Source organism: Scomber japonicus, chromosome 10 (genome assembly GCF_027409825.1).
Source record: "Scomber japonicus isolate fScoJap1 chromosome 10, fScoJap1.pri, whole genome shotgun sequence".
Lineage (NCBI taxonomy): Eukaryota > Metazoa > Chordata > Actinopteri > Scombriformes > Scombridae > Scomber > Scomber japonicus.
The window spans coordinates 9697297-9715370 of NC_070587.1; the positions used below are offsets into that span (position 1 = coordinate 9697297).

At 40.4% G+C, this 18074-nt stretch overlaps 1 protein-coding gene across 2 annotated transcripts in view; it reads right to left on the bottom strand.

The window, feature by feature from the left end:
• zbtb7b (zinc finger and BTB domain containing 7B) overlaps positions 1 to 18074 on the bottom strand; it is a 45436-nt gene that overhangs the window by 22170 nt on the left and 5192 nt on the right. Inside the window, exons 2-3 of one of the 2 annotated variants that reach the window (XM_053327188.1) lie at positions 6389 to 7464; positions 5608 to 6264 (exon numbers count right to left, since the gene is read on the bottom strand). In XM_053327188.1, coding sequence (XP_053183163.1) covers positions 5634 to 6264; positions 6389 to 7458 — 1701 coding nt within the window. In that variant the 5' untranslated portion in view covers positions 7459 to 7464 and the 3' untranslated portion in view covers positions 5608 to 5633. Of the gene's footprint in view, positions 1 to 3260; positions 6265 to 6388; positions 7465 to 18074 lie in introns of those variants that run through there. The other variant, XM_053327187.1, reaches the window with a different exon arrangement.

Consider the following 18074-nt stretch of genomic DNA (forward strand, 5'->3'; position numbering starts at 1 on the left):
GCACCCCCTCTGCCCCGGAGCCCTGAGATTTTCACTTCATTCAGGATCCAGTCTTGTCCCTTCAGTATAATCTCCTTAGTTTTATACCAGTCACCTCGTTTGAGTGCCCCTTTGAGTCTTGAAGGAGAAGGGAGAGAGAGGGAGAGAGTATTTCTACAGAGATTCAGGTCATTAGACACAAGTTCAGGTTGTTGTGCTGAAAATGTTTTCACCTCCAGTCATGCCGGCCATATAAGTTGGTGAATATTCGATCTTCATCACTCAGAGGACCAAATTGGGTCTTTTTGGGCTTCTCCTGGTCACAGAACAGAAGACAAAAGGCAGATATGATTGAAATGACAGATATGTGAGATAATATTACTACAAATGAAGGAATTACAACTGCCATATCTACAGATTTCATTATTGTTCTTCATGTTAAAATATAATTTATATTATCTTAGTTATATAATTTAAAAATTGAATGTAATATATAAATATCAATTAGAAGAACTTTACATATGACACATCTATGAATATGTGTTTAGATGCTTCAAATTTAGGCTTTCAAAGTTTTAAAATCAGAAAATAACAGTCAAAAATTTGGCGAGTGGCACTCCTGCTTTAAAAAATGAGGAAATTCAGAATACTCAGTCCAATGTCCATCCCAGGTTACCTAAAATATGGGGCTCTTTATTGAACTTTTGTAATAAAAAAGGAAAAAAAAATGTTATAAATAAGATAAGTATAAATAAATAAGACATTTGGGTGTCCTCTCTTTTTTGTTAGTCATGTAATACGCTGAAAAAAATATTAAACCTTTCCTGAATTGTTCCAAATAGCTAATCTATATTGTCCCCATAAATTAGCTGATTGGAAAGGTTTTTGTGTTAATTGTTTCTATTGGATGGAAAAACCACCATCCACCCAATAGCTGCGTGTAAAAATGCCTCTCGCATGACAGCACACAGAGGTGGACATGCACGACAGTATATAGAAATGTATATTACAGTTTGGTTGCAGGCCTACCTGTGGCTGAGCTGCAGTGCTGTAGGTTAGACGCGGAGCGACCTGACGCGCCACCGCGCCCCTCAGCACCCGCAGATGCAGCATCCTGCAGGGGGGGCCGAAGACGATCAGCAGCAACTCACTGAAAACTGTTGAAAGCTTTTCTCTCCAGAGTCTCCGTTTAACTTCTCATTCAGTCAAACCTATTTTTCAAACCTCTGCTGTTTAAGGAGCTGCAGTGTCAGGCCTGCTGGTTCGGCCTAATTAAACTAAGAGGATTAACAAAGAACGTCACATCCTATCCCAGTTGACCATGTTGCGCCACAGGTACCCATTGCAGGTACACACACACACACGCGCAATTAAGGGGTCAGTATCATTGTCTAAAAGCACTTTAATTAAGGGACTTTGTGCATAATTTACAGGGTTATTGATGTAACAAGAGCCATTCATTTTGTCCAGACTCCATTAAATTTCCCTTGACTGACACGCTCAATTTCACAATTTAGTTTTAATAAACCCTTGAACTGACACGTTTTAATTATAACATCCTGTCTTCTTGAGATATTTTTAAAAGTACTAGGTAGAAGACGTAGGCCTACTCAGATCCTTTACTTAAGTAAAAGTATCAAATTGAAAAATACTGAATTACAAGTGAAATCCTGCATGAACAATCCCATTTAAGTAAAAGTGCATATGGATTATCAGCAAAATGGACAATAGTACTGGCACTATTAAAGTAAAAGTGGCCTACTTATTTAATCCCTCTGACTGATATATTATTATATATGACATCATTAGATTACTAGTACAATCAATGTGTGCAGCATGTTACTGTTGTAACTTCTAGAGGTGGAGCTAGTTTCAACTACTTTATATGCTGAACAAAGTTCTGATACACAAATCACTTTTCAGTTTTGGGACTTTTTCTCTCATCTTTGATTTTTGGTGAAATATTGGATAATTTGAACTTTTATTTAAATGTAACCATGTGAGATGTTAAGAGGGAAAAATCACTATTTGGTGTTGCTGTTAACAACTCATAGGCATCTGAAATGTGAGCCCGAGACTACACACTGCTTTTTGTAAGACATCAAAAGACAAAAAGGTTGGAAACCACTGGTTTTATCCTCAACAATGTATTGTATTGAAACACTTGTTATATTATCCATTGTGTAAAATGTTCATCTGAAAAGTAACTTTAGCTGTTAAATAAATGAAGTGGAGTAGAAAGGACAATATTTCCCTCTAAAATGTAGTGGAGTGCATGTAAAGAAGCTTGCAATGGAAACACCCAAGTACAAGTATTTTGAAGTGCTTTAAGTACAGTACTAGTTACTTTCTACTACTGGAAAGTCTGCAGCCAATAAAACAATAAAAATCATTAATCTCCTCCAACAGATTCTCTTAAATACTTTTAAAGATGATTAGCATGAATTGAGATGAATGTAAATCTGAGTTTATTTTAAGGAACATCTGGTTCAAAGAGTTGTATTATTGTAGGTTACAAGTACAACATGGTTCATAAATCACTGGGCTCATATTATTGTCTGATATTAGTTCATCACAAGTATGTTGGGCAGTGAATAACAAGAACAGAAATGCAAAACAGAGATGTGATGATTAAGAAAGTGTCTCAATTACATAGTTTGTCCAGAGGAACTGAAAACTTTACCTTTCAAATCAGAACATATATTGTTCATAACTCTGTCATTTAGAGATTTAGGGGTTATTTATTAATATTGTATGTTGAATTTATGTGTTCATGTTCTTAAAAGTGAATATCGGCTCATAGATAATGAACATTTTTAACACTCAAATATGGACATTGGCATCATCCTAAAAAAAGTCTCTACTAGGTTCTCGCTAAAGCCCTTAACCTTTGTGTCGTCCTCCCGGGTCAAATTGACCCCATCTGTTTTGACTGTTCCGTCTTTCTTTCCTTCCTTCCTTCTGTCTGTCCTTCCTCCATCCCTCCCTCCCTCTCTTTCTTTCCTCCCACCTACCTTCCTTCTTTCCTCTGTCCTTCTTTCTTTCCTTCCCCCCTTCCTCTTTTCCTTTCTCCCTCCCTCCCTTATTTCCTCCATCCTTCCTTTCCTTCCTCCCTTCCTTCCCTCCTTTCTTTCCTTCTTCCTTGACTCGAGGACAACAGGAGGGTTAAATTAGATTAAATAACTGTTTCTGTAAAAAAAAGAAAAAATGAATAAAAACAATAACAGAAACGCAGCAGCAAACAGCAAGCTTAGATATCTTTATTTATTTTCTTTACATTAACTGAAACAAATGATGGGAAATGAATTCATATCTCTGAGAAGGTCCACTAAAAACTGAAAGACAAAAACGTATCCCTGATAGCGGGGTCTCTGCTCAGACCGGACCCCATGTCCCTTTACCGAAGCCAAGAAAACAAACTGCTCACATAGAAACGCACACTTCACAGCTGGCATTAGTTAACCCTCATTTATTCACAAAGCTCTGACTGGGAGCACCAACACCCTCCATGTCATACTGATATTCCAGTAGGACTAGTTCCTCTAAGACCAGTAGTTTACAATCATTACTATTATGTTTATGCCTATTTTTAACCTCACAAGAGGCTTTAATTTGGTCTTCAAATGTAAAATTATATGATACAAAAAATCTCTTTTTTAAACTACTGGCCTTACATTTGTATGAAGAGTGTCAGTCACCCTACAGCACCAAACAATTTCTTCCCATTTTATATTTTCTTTAATCACTTAGTGCATTGCTCAAGATTTCCTGAGAATAGTTGCAGCACAAAAAAAAATCTAAGGCAACTTCATCCCAATATATATTATATTTGGATATAACTGTACTAATATGCAAGAAGAAAAGAGTATTTGGGTTTCAAAGAAGTATTGTCTATTTCAATCACAATCTTAAATGGTATCAAGTAAGTTAATGTACTAGATGAAGGTCAGACAAAAGGCTTGAAGCTCTCAAATCTCATAGTGCAAATAAACTGGGGATACAAATGTTTTTACTACACAACAAGGAGCGGATAGTGCACACAAGGCCAGACCGGCACGAATGCTACAGCAGGTTCTGAAAATAAAAAGGAAAACTGCTGTCGTATAAAGCCATTAATGATTGCATTACAACCTGCCACAGGCCTTAATGTTCTGGTCTTAGGAAAAGCACGATCAAATTAAAAAAAAAGGTTTTTGGTCGAAGATAGAAGACGATAAACTCAAAAGTTAATGGCCCCTTTAGACACAGCGGTGGCCGATCTATAAGAACTGCCATGCAATAATGTGTGATACAGTACTATACATGTTGAATTAACAAACAAGAAGCATGCTGAAAGTCATTTTGTGTTCCAGCTACATCCGAGGTTTTAAACCCCTGACATCTTCTTTGCTCTGCTCCCTTCTCTCTTCCCCGGGAGGGTGGAATGTGCCTGTGTTACTGCAGTACCTGACGGGGGGTTAAATGTGCAAAGAATGCATTAGAGGAAGAATCGCCAAAAGAAGACACGCAGCCCATAAAGGGTGTTTAGGTATATGGAGATGATGAGCCACAATCTTGTAAGACTTCTGAGGAACTGATTAAAAAAAAAGAAAGTGTCCTGCCCTGGATTTGATCTCAAAACGAGTTTCAGCAGAAGATCCATAATAAATAACAATAAATAAATAAATAAAGAAAAAATGGGGGCAAGTCATCTAATTCATCTCCACACCTTGCCCCCTTTCTATTTTTTTTTTTATTTAAACAAGGAATCCAAATGAGTGCATTGGAAGACTGAAATCCACAGTCTCTGGGGGAAAAAAATTGTCTTCAACATAACCAACATATTATCATAGACCCAGACTTTGTATCTTTTGGTCAGGCGTTATCACAGAGCTCGACGGCTCTGATATGCAAGCAGATTCTTTTTCATGGCTATCAATACAGTTGGGAAGAAGATTGGAAAGTTCTTCAAACCCAACATTGGCTACAATTCAGCTCTCTCCACCCCGGTTAACTTAAGATTCAAGAAAAGAATAAGTTCAATTTAAATCTTTGGTATAAGCACCAAATCAAAGCGAAGACTCTATCTCTAACAAGAAAAGACATACAGAACATTATTGCTTTCAATGGACTGAACCAGTTTGATTCATTAGATTGCATAACTGCATTTCCACTGATGACCACCAGAGGGCAGCGGACACACAAACTCGTTTTTGTGATCAAGGTGATATGACTTCTGAATTGCACCTGAATACATTATTTTATAACTAAAATATACCTCTCCAAATGTTCCTGCATTTTGCAGCTCTGGATTTTAGTTTGCATAGTGAAAAGCATCCAAGTAACCACAAACTCAAAACACGCATGTCCAGCTACATAAAATAATAGGAAATCAGAGGAAACAGCTCAAACCTAAAATACATAAAATAAAACAGCAAACGAGAAACAAAACTTAAAAGACAAATAAAATCAAATGCCAAGAACCAGAAGACAAACATTTAAAATATCTCAGAAAACCCGTTTTCCATTTTTTTTCTTATAATATAATTTAGTTGTTTTTTTAAGCGCTCTCTACATGGGAGCAGCAGGTCATTAGTCCAGCCACCTGAGTGAGATTTTTTTTTAATGTGGATGCTTTACCACACAGACACACGCATACACACGCTCTCTTTTCACTACTCCTCTTCCTCCGCTTCCTCTTCTCCAATTTCCTCTTCCACTTCGTCTGCCCATCTGTCACGCCGCGCCGCCGGCGAATGGGTTCCTCCGGGATCCTCTCCTTCTGCCTCTCTTCCTCCTCGCAGCTCCAGACCTCGCAGAAAGAGCCCAGGGTAGCTGGCCAGCCTGCTGGGGGCAAATTGAGCCAGGGCCTGAAGGGCTAGAGAGCGCTCCCTCTCGCCATCCCCTGCAAACATCAGTGGATGGCCGGCGCCGGACCCACTTCCACCATCCAGCACCGTGCGAGGGAGGAATGCAGAGGAGTGGGCTTGTAAGGACAGAGACTCCAGAGGGTTGGACTGCTTGCTCCCTGCTCCATCCCCTCTCCCATCATCTCCAAGCTCAGGTCCACGTCTGGGGCGGCGTGTGCGCAGCTCCAGGCAACTGTGTCCCTTGCGGTGACGCTGGAGATGGTCCTCTCGGGCGAAGGCCTTGTGGCAGAGTGGACACTCGAAGGGCCGTGCCCCACTGTGGAGGGACAGGTGATTTTTGAGGTCGTATGAGTGGAGAAACCGGGCAGGGCAGTGGGGGCAGGGGTAGGGGCGCTCGCCTGTGTGTTTCCTCATGTGAATCTTCAACTTATCATTCCTAATAAAAAGAGAAAGGGGGGGGGGGGTAGGATAGAAGCAAAGTATGATTAAAAGATTCAAGCAGGCTACAACACTATAAACCATTTTGTTGTGTGGATATTCTGTGTAAGAACTTTCTGTACCGGGTGAAGCGAACTCCGCAGGCAGAGCACTGGAAGGGCTTCTCTCCAGTGTGCGTCCTCATATGTCGAGGCAGTTTTCCTGCTCCGTGGATGATCTTCTGACAGACAGGGCATTGCTGGGGCGTCTGAGACTTCCTCTTCCTCCCCCCTCCCGCTGCTGATGCTGCAGCTCCTCGCTCAGCTACAGAGGTAGGTATGGAGGTGCTTTCCATCAGCATACCATCATCGCCAAAGCTCTCCATCTCATCGTCCTCTGACAGCTTGTCATTGGAGGACAGGACAGGAGGTGGGTGGGTTATATGGGGGCGCTGATGCAGAAAATGTAGGTGCCCTCCATTTAGTGTGGCCCCTCTCACTGACTCTCGGATTGCCCTGGGATCCCCGTTCTGCCCAGATTTTAGGCAGAGCTCTTCTTGTTCAGGGCTGGGAGGCTGGGTAGATGGCAGGGAGCGGAAGCTGTCAGAGGCAGGTGAGGGATATGAGGCGGGGGAAGCGGGTGATGGGTTCAAAACCAAGGAGCTGATGTGATGTGACCCAACTTTTTTCACTTTCTTTCTGTCCGTTTTTCTTCGGGACCCTTTCTCTACCCCCCTCTCTCCCTCCACCATCCTCTCTGTCACTATGTGTTGGGCTCTCTGCTCTTCTGCCGTCTCCCCCTCTGCCTCCGCTGTCTCCCCTAGGATGTCTCTGCATGCGTCAGCCACACACTGGATGCCAAGAAGCTGAGCCCCTCGCAGAACATCTCTCATTCCAGAGCTGGGGATGGTCAGGGTGGCGGTGTAGGCAAACTCCAGCAGGGCATCCAGGGCGTCAGGTGCCACGCAGTCCAGCTGGCACACTCTAAAACCTCCTCCACCCTCACCGCCCCCTTCCTCTGTCCCAAACAGCCGTCTGAAGTAGACACTGACGGCAGCCATGACAGAGCGGTGAGTCGGGTAGTGTGTCCCACGGGAGGTCAGAGTGAGGTCACACAGGAGCCCTGTCCTCCTCTGGTCATTGAGGTGGGACAAGAGCTCGTTGCTGTGCTCCGGGAAGGGGATCCCAATCAGACCGTCCTCTCCTGGAGACATTGCCACCTGCATGACAGAAGGGGAAAATCAGGTAAGTTTACAGTACAGAACCTGAATTATGACAAGTCATAATCTGCTTGAGTTAAAAAACAAACAAACATCAACCGCATGATTTTATCTTTGCAGTTTCTAGGAACCAGAGATAAACCTCCAGGTCTTTCAGAGAGCCATGTATATATTTAAATGCCCCAAAAGTAAAGCTTCAGTAGCGTGACTTAGAGAAGGAGTTTTCTTTCACGTGAGACAGTCTAAATCAGGCTTAGCAACCACTCTCCTCCTCCCAACCCCCCATGTACTTTCTCTCCAGATTACTAAATCAGGAGGTGGCGATTTTGTCCGTCGAGACGGCGGCTGGGGCATCACCGGAAAAAAGCGATGGACATGACAGAGCAAGCGGGAGAGACAAAATATAACAGCAAGAGGTCGAAATAGTTACAGCAGCAGGGGAGATTTAAAATGAAGTGATCGATAATGATGCTGAAAGGACGCGGGATTATGTAATGTAGATGCTGTAACCAGCGGGCAGTAGGTTAATTCCCTTTATAGCATTAGCTGTTTGATTAAAATACCTGGAGAAGAAAGAGAGGGGACTAGTGGAGGAGAAAGAAAGAAAAGCAAACGAAGGAGAGGAAGGAAGTGACAGCTAGAGTGGGTGAAAGGGGGGAGTACCATTGAAAGAATGAGGAAGGAAAAAAACAGCAAGAGAAAATGACGACCTTTATGAGGGTGGGGATAAATGCACAATAGTCTTAATTGTCTGGAAAACATTTACAGTGCAGTTAGTTATTCAGTCTTGTCTTGTTTTTTTAAACCAATGATGCAATACAGATACAAACTAATATGTTGTAATGCATGTTAAATGAGAACGGTAACTTTCTTTATTTCCCTTTGTGAGACGTAACAAGGCCTGTCGGTAATAAGACCCAACAACTCCCTTCTTTGACTCCCTGAGCTCACACCTCACCTTGTCCACACTATACCAGCTCAACAATATCGCTCAAACACCTGAGCAGACCAGATTTTCCACAAACAACTTAACCTCCAGATTCCCCCTCCCTGCCCTACATCTCCCTCCCATAGCAACTGGCAGCCCCCTGGCCATCCAATAACAGTGTTCACCCAGCCCAGAGGGCTCTGCACAACGACGGTACATCCACCTGACTAACCTGCTCCAAAACACACCCTATTAAACACACACACACACACACACACGCACCAGCACAAGAGCACACACACATACACACATTGCGTGCCAATCTGTGGCTCCCCCCACCCTCTATTGTTAGATTTAACTTATGTGATGATTTTAACGTCAGCCTATTTCAAACACAGACACAGAAAGATGAACTACACCCATACCACGAAAAAAAAAAGTAAAAGTAAAGCCAATTACGTAAATACTCAATAAGGACTTGGCAACACCTTTGCCCGACTCAAACTTTTAGATCTTTCCCATTTGTCAAACCAATACCAAACCTCCCAAATGTTCCGTTTCTCATGCCAGCACAATCTGAGTCTGTTGTCCTACCTTCCCCGTCTTCATGGGCATGGGCACAGTCAGCTGGAGACGAGGCAGCATGTGTCTCATGGCATCCATCTTTTAGCTCTTTACAAATCTTCCCTTCACTTTCCTCCTCTCTCTCTTTGTAAACCACCGTTTTTTCCTATTTCCTTCTACCCTTAGATGTGCAATGTCTGATCTCTTTGTCAGAAGTCGGGGTTAAGCGTTCATCCTTGGGGACGTCTACCTCTTTCGCAGTCACTCACCTTCCTGTTGTATCAAAGAGGGTGCACGGTGACGAAGACAGATTCAGAGATACCCCTCCCCCCCATTCGCCTACGCGCCCCTCTCTCCAAAAACCAACGGCCCATTTTCCGAACACTTTCCGATAAACATGATCTCCTTGTCGACCCCTCCCTTTCCGTACGGAGGCCGACAGGTACACGGGTTGTAGTGTATCTAGGGTCATGGCAGGTCTGCTGTGGATGTAAAATAGCTAACCTCAAGGTTCCAGACCATGCACATTAGTTGAACTAGTTGGGCAGGAAGGAAACCAGCTCATGTAACCAAAACATACCAGAAAAACCAATACTCAACTATCTCTTTAGTCAACTCAAAGAATATCAAAGTTAAACAAACATGTAAGAACCAAAATCATATTGCTATTGTGAGTCATATTACACCCAGGAACAAACATTCAGGTAGGTGCAATATGAGAGTTAAACCATATTACATCGTACCGCAGAGACAAGCTGCTTCAAACAGGTCTACCTTTGCAACCTGCTGAACGTCACTTGAGTGTTTGTGATAAAATAACTTCTACACATGTTCTTGGCTCTTGTTTGAAGAGGCAAAGCATTTTCATGTGAATTATCTCTTCAGCGGGAGGCAGCGAGGACGGCGTGGTCCGGGGCACATGTTGACACAGAAGAGAGAGGAAGCTAAGGAGCATATTTTTGCTTTGTCTTTTATGCACAGATTGATAGTCAACTATTCTGATAGTGGTTTAACTATTTAAGTTATCTTTTAAGCAACAATACCAAACATTTTCTGGTTGCAGTTTCACCAATGTGACGATTTGCTGCTTTTTTTTTGTATTTTATCATCGTAAACTTTTGGTTTCTGAGCATTGGTCAGACAAAACAAGACATGTGGAGACTTCTACTTGTGCTTTCAGAAATATTTTATAGCCAAATGACTAATTGAGAAAAATGATTGTTGTATTGTTAGTTATAGGCCTAAATCATACAAAGATTTATAATAACATGGGTTTATAATGAACAGGGGGAAAAAAATCCCTTGGCAACCAACTTAGACTTTGTAGGACAAAGTGTAAATGCATCTGTCGACCTTGTATGTGTGCAGTATGTCTCATTGTAAGTAAACACGATAACAGACCAGTGTGATATAGTCAAAAATCGCCATCCATGGTTGTCATTGTTTAAATGCATCCACGGGAAAAACAAGGTTGTTGCTAATGATTAATATGTGCATAAATACATGAAACATGATTTATGAAATTCCCCCAATAAGTGAAAAGTCACTAAAAACCAAACAACAGAAATCTTAAGAGTAAAGCAGTGCTGAATAGTGAGACACAAAGGGGTTTTAGGAGGAGCACACAAGAACGTATAGTAAATTTCCGGCGCGGAGCAGAAAAAAAAAAAAACATCATGGGTGGTTGGTGGTTCGAGCTTATTTTAGGCATATTCCTTAGAACACAGACACGTTCGGAAAATAATAAGATTGCAAAGAAGTTGCAATGATTCCCATCAATTTTCTGTCTGTCTGTCTGTGAGTCACTTAATACTGACACATCATGACATGAACAACACCACACACACACACATACACACAGAGTTCAAGTCCCCCTTCCCCTTCTTTGTCACTTTGTTTCTCTTTTTATTTGCTGCCATTCAAGGACGTGTCTGCATAAGTTGCTGAATCTTGCATCACCTAATGTTAAAACAGCCCACAGCAGATACCACAACACACACTTTGTCTTGCACACAAAATAACTAATAACATTACTTCACTGGCTCATATTCAACTATTATCATAAAACATAATTGCAGTCATTCTTAGTTTATTCATGTTAACTGCGGCTTAGTACCTTAAAGTCAATAATTGATATCACTGTTTGCCTTTAGGTGTGTCATCTTTCTTATTCTTGTGAAAACATATAACCACACACACACACACAAAAGCTTACAGAAAGTCTTTTAACTCTCTAAAATCTGCCACCTTTTCACTTTTTATGCATTTAACACTGCAGATGTTAAGATGTTATCCTTCCAACAATTGTCTCTTTCTCTTTTTTTCTTCTCACCTCCCACTCTTTGTGTCGACAGTGGACGTATTCACCTCCTCTGCAACTCTACGGTTTCCTCATCCCTTGCTTTCATTATGTGCACGTTCTTCCTCTCACTTAGCAAGGATTTATTTGATACTTTAAAAACATTGTGAACATTCGGACATTTTAATAGTTTTGTCTTAATTGCTTTTATCTTACTGTCACACCAACTGTTATAAACTCAGAGTGACATTGGACTAACAGAAGCTGTGCAACCAGACAACCAAATAAACTAGCACAAGTCAAATGTGCTTTTTTCTTAATGTTTCGAAGCGAATCCACTGAGGATTCGTTTTTACTGACGAGGAAATGGAAACTTAAATTCACTGTCCACCAGTGCGACTTAGTGCAACTCCAAAAAAAAAAAAGAGACAAGTTTGTGCAGAGGCCAGGAAAGTGACAGCTGCAAGATTGACCAAACCTGCACACAACGATTTATTCTTCAGTATGAAAGGTTAAAGTACCCACCATCTATATCATGAAAGCCCACTGCACACACTCTGTATGTGTGTGTGTGAGTGAGATGACTGGAACTAGAACTGTTAGTATTATTTTTATGGCTCTTATTTTCCGTTAAAGTCTGTAAGTTTTCCCAGTCCACCTCAATTATATCAGGCTCCAGTGCTAAGGGGGAAAATATGACTTTATACTATTCACAGAAAACTGTGGCTGAGAGGGAGAAGGAGAAATGCTTTTATGAATTCTGATGTCAGATGTTTTCCAAAGTGCTGTACATGTGTGTGTTTGTGACTCTGTGTGTGTGTGTGTATGTGTGTGTGTGTGTGTGTGTGTGTGTGTGTGTGTGTATCTGTGTATGTGTGTGTATGTTGGTTAACGTGAGAAAATATGCACATGTTGTGATGACACGTTTTCTCACTGTGTGAATAAGTGCTAGAATACTAGAATACTGATCATTGTTAGATCTTCAAGTTTAATTAATATAAAATGTGAAAGGTCAAATTTACAAAGTACATTTGACAAGTTTAGCAAAAGTTTTACATTTAAATGTGTTTGCAGGTTAAAATTTGTAATTAAATGCCTGTTTTTTGCTTATTTTCAGCTCAGATAAATAAATATACTTGATACAGTAAAATGCTCACAAACAATTAAAACACACACACACACACACACACACACACACACACACATACACACACACACACACACACACACACACACCCCTACAACTGCTTTCATTCAGGTAAAACCCCTTTACAAGTTATTCCTAGCCACACCATAACAAACCATGATGCTAAACAACCACTGCACACACACACAAAAAAAAGAAAAGAAATCAACAAACGGCCAAACAGATGGAAAATAAGATTCAAGCTCATACCGTTTCTCCTCCACTCACTCGTCTTCCTCTCACCAGTTCTCTTCTCTGTGTTACAGAAAGATTTTAAGGGTTAGAGAAAGAAGCTCTTTTTTACCCTCTTTACACTTCACTTATTTTGGGGGTAGTGAGTGGAGTGTAGTACTGGGACACCTTCTGTGAGGAAGAGTAGGGGAGGAGGAAATGGGGGGGAAGAAAAGAGATGAGAGTACAGACACACACACACACACACACACACACACACACGTCTGCCAAACCAAAAGCTGCTTTCAGGCCAGCAGAACACTCTCACAGGAGTATCTGAGTGTGAAACCTTCACTTTTGAGCAACGATTATTTCCAAAATAACACATAAATACCGGCAACACACAAACCGACACATCCAGGTCTTCTAATAATACAGCATGTGTCTGCTGGATGATAAAACACAAGCCCCGCCTGCTCCAAGTCCCAACAGTTCCCCTCTGGACTGAACATTTGCATCCCACCAGGAGATATAAAAACAGACGCTGCCAGGGAGAATTTGAATTGACATTTGAATTTGTCAAAGACAAGACTTGAGACAACATCATGATAATTAGAACGACTGTACCCCACCATGACTGGACTGAAGGAGGAGGGGGGAAAAGGGAAGTCTGATGAGCTAATGTTACTCAGCAGAAGTTTGTCTTTTATTCGAGAAAGCCCTTGTGACCAAGCCTCCCTCTGTCCTTAATGTAACTGGGGCATTATGGTGTGTGTGTGTGTGTGTGTGTGTGTGTGTGTGTGTGTGTGTGTGTGTGTGTGTGTGTGTGTGTGTGTGTGTGTGTGTGTGTGTGTGTGTACAATGTGGTCTTAGTTCCAAGAACACATTACATTATTCATTTGGCTGGTAGAGTGGAGGCCCTTATCCCCTCACCCTCCCACACCACAACACTCCACAGCGAGATACAACAGCAGCCAGTTTGCATGCCAGACCTGAACACCAGTGTGGATCTGCGGGAGGATTATCAGCTTATCAACACATGGGACAAGACATTTGGGTGCACACACTGTATACACTCTGTCTTATAATATCCACCAACTTCTGCTCTGAACCAAATGTAAGTGAAACTGTTAACATCTACATGTAACGACACTAACGGCAGCAGATGTCACTGCTCATTTTAAATTAATACGTTATTTAAATTATATTGTGGGGGCAAATATAGGGGGTTTCACATCTCTGCACAATAAACATTTGAAGATATTAGTCGTCATTTTATTCCCCTAGAACAGTCAAATAACCCACACAAACCACAGTAATCCTTTTGCTTTATTCAACTTATGAACTAATTTTGTTTTGTGTGTTTTTTTTATTTCTAGTTATTTAATTTCACATTAAAGTTCACTGTCAGTCCATAAAGTTGATAAACTGTAAAATATCACGCCTGCATTTCATATCTTTATTACAAGTGTTTTATAACCACTTTTAAGGACTACTGTAAAAAAGTGCATTAATGTATATATAAGAATGGCCAATATACCAACATTTGAATTTTTACACTTCTGAATATTGGTATTGGAAACAAAAATCCAGTATCAGTCAGGGCCTAATGTAAACACTCTGAAAGTGATGATTCAATATAACAAATTCCCCTAAAAGATGAAAAATATACAGACAAATTAACGTTAAATCCAACATAATGTTGGTGTATTTATGAGACCCACTGAAACAAATACCAATCGACTATGTCGACATGGCAATAAAGTATTGAATCTTGAATCTTGAATCATAAAGTGTCTTTAGGTGTTTAATTGGGTTGTGATTTGGTGTCTGTAAAGGCCCTAGTGCATGATTCACACTACTTTCATCCTCATCAAACCATTCAGTGACCCTTGTGCCCTATGTATACATCCTGGCAGAGACCACTCCAATCAGGGTAGAAATATTTTACCATAGGATAAAGGTGATCACTCACAACAACTTTGTATTGATTTGCAGTAACCCTTTACTCTAAGGGGACAAGTGGACCCAAACCATACCAGCAAAATGCCTCCCACGCCATAACAAACCCACCAGATCCCCTCGCTGTAGGTGCCAATCATTCAGGTCTGGATTGTTCTCTTTGTGTAAAACACACATGCCCTCGACCACTTATCAAGAAGAAGATGACTCATCTGACCAAATCACTTTTTTCCACTTCTCTGTAGATCAGTGCCAACAGTTTTTGCACCACTGAACTCTCAAATGTGTGTTCATCTTTGTAATGAGGGGTTTATGGACTGCCACCCTACTATAATATGCCTCTCTATGTAATTGTCGGACTGTTCTTGCTGACACAGTCTGATCACGTCCTGCGTTGACATTCTCAGTCACCTGAGGAAGAGATTTGGTTTTTCCTTACATATCGCACTAATGCACCAACATCACAATCATCAAATGGGTGTTGTCGACCACATTTTCCAGCCTAACTTACTGATGTCTTTCACATAGATCTAAATGCAGATGTTAATTTAGTCACTGTTCTTATTGAAACAACAGCCAGTAGAGCAGTCTTAGTGACTGAAGCTCCTTCAGCCAACAATCAACACTCCTTCAAAGTCAATTTTATCTTTTCTTCTTGCCATCTAAGACTAAACTTAGAATCAACTGCTCAGTATTTTTTATACATGCCACAGAGCATTATTGCTTAATTGTATCATGCAGTGCACCTGTGTGGAAGTATCTGTAGTTGTTATGTTTCTCCACTCACTTATTCAACTTTTTTACTTTAATTCGTCACCTGTTTGTATTTTGTGGTGCATTAATTTTCTTAAATGAGTGTAATGTGTTACATTTATGCCATGTTTGCCACAGTGAAAGGGTGGAAGTGCAGTAGCAGGAAAATAAATCAATCTGAGGTTGGAAAGAGGAAAGCAGTCTGAGATTTGACAAGAGACAACAAAAGGAACATGAGGGAGGTATGTTTTCTAAAAACACACATGTTCTTAGAAATCACACAAGAAAAAGGAGGGTATGGGGGAGGAGAAACACATGAGAGTGAGTGAGTGAATGGTGAGTGGGTGTAGAGATACTCTGAAAGATAAAGCACAGAAGAGGGTAGGTTAAGACAGGAAAATCTAGTCCCGGCCTCGAACAATCTGTGTTAGCGAGGAGACATGAAACAAGAGTAGAGAGAGTTAAGTTACAAGGGGAGGAAGGGGGGAGACAGAAAAAGAGAAGGGAGAGGAGCCGTGACATGACAACTGGGAGATAAACAGAGCAATCGCAAGAGGTGAACGCAGCCACAGGAAGTAGCAAAAGTCCTTGCAGGTGTGTGTGCCTGTGTGTGTGTGTGTGTGGGTGCGTGTGTGCAGATGTCTGAGGGAGAGATGCGGTAGCAGCTACCTCTATCATTAGCATCACCAGAAGGGAGTTTCACCCTAAGATGGAGAACACACACAGATGTGAGAGAGAGAAAAGGCATGCTGACGGAGTGGTTTCACACTTTACTCTCCCTGTCTCTTAGCTCTTTATCTGGTCAGCAGTTTCTACCCCCAAACACTCCACAACTGTATGCGTGAACAGCAGAGCGCCAAGGTGTGTGTGTGAATCATATTTTGAACCCTGCCTCAATTAATATGCAAGAGAGAACCTTTTTGCTTTTGATGGCATCTAGTAATATTTGATTAGCTTATTTGAGTTGATGAGGTTTTTTTTGACAATATGATTACTCTGCATGTGAAAAAATGGTAATAAAACATTACAATAAAAGACTGATGACGTATGACAGTAATTCATCAGCATGCTTGCTATAACTCAGAGGAGGTGTTATAACATGTCGGTCCGTGGTACACTTCAGCGAGCTCTGTAGGTGTAATCGTGATGTAGAGCGATAGGCGCAGGAACTCGGGACTTCAAAGTGACAGCGTTGCAACTTTCTGCTGAATATTTGAGAGAATTTAAAAAACTCGCTCATTTTTGTACTAAAATTTCTCAATTATGTAATTAAAAAAAAAATTACATTGAAGAATATTTACGGTGGGGGTGTTCATTCGCAACTTTAAAGTCACTTTTCAGTCCAACATTCCCTGGAGATGAATACAAAAATCATAAATCTCTGCTAAGAAACTAACGATAGTGTTGTATTTCCAATATAAATTTCACATCATGGTGTTGTTCAAATCCGATGAAGCTATGAACCCACAAAAGTGGTTTGTTTGTTTTTTTGTCTAACACTCACTAGACACAAAATTAAATATTTAACTGCACCTGCTCTTTAAAGTATTTTTTGTGTGACAGGCAATATTAAAATATATATAATATATATACCTACCACATTAGGAACACTTGTGCAATATAATACGATCCAATAAAACAGCTCTGACATAAATTCTACTTTTATGAAGCTTTAACATTTTCAGTTTTTGTTGACATTGTCACAAAAGTGATAATTCTACTTTATGTTTATTATTGAGGTGGCAGTGGATAGTAGTGGTGTCCTGGAGTGCGTTATATTGAAATGTGTCCATGTTTATTTCGACCATTTCATTAACACACATATACTTAATATTATCACACAGTGTAGATTTGATTGGAAAGTGAAAATGTAGAAAATTATGATGGAGGAAAACAACAGAATCCATTTTAAACATATCACATGTCTGTTGATACATGTTTATAAAAGCTAATACATTGATACTATGTGTGTGTGTGTGTGTGTGTGTGTGTGTGTGTGTGTGTGTGTGTGTGTGTGTGTGTGTGTCATGAAAGTTGTAAATCAAAGACTTAATTTCAATTCTTTGTTTAAAAAGGTACAGTATAAACAATGTTACATTTGGTTTAATGACTGTATGAGTTCAAATGTTTTTCCTCTTCTGACCTGATGTCATTTTATACAGATATTTTAAGAAATGCTGTGTTTGAATTTTAAATTTAATATGTAGCCTGTATAGAACACATCTGCATTAGTGTGTCTAAAGACACACACACGAAAAAATAATCGAATACAAGGACCACACAATAATTGATACATTTGTTAAAAATGTAATATTACATTTGTGACACTATGGAATTGATTTTACTCACTCTTTGAGGTTAAGTACAACAATCTGCAGGTGCAAAAATGCATTAAATGAATCAGTATCTCAACCTAAATTTGAAATATTATTATAAATCAATATTATTATTGATTAGTTTTAATGTGTTCATGTTTATCTGCATGCATCCATGTATGTATGTAAATTAAATTTGATAGATTTGTGTGCAGTCATGGGTAGATGTTAGTAAGATGAAACTGTATTTTTTTTTAAGTCATTCAGTGGGGGTGTTGTGGGGTAAGTAGGAGGGTTTGGGAGAATGGGGGGTTTGAGTGGGATGATGTGGGGATGGGGCCAAAATAAATTGTGTTAATATACAATATATATACTCTTTATCTGTATGTATTAACATAGTGTATTCAAGTAAAGTGTTGTGCATCTGCCTTT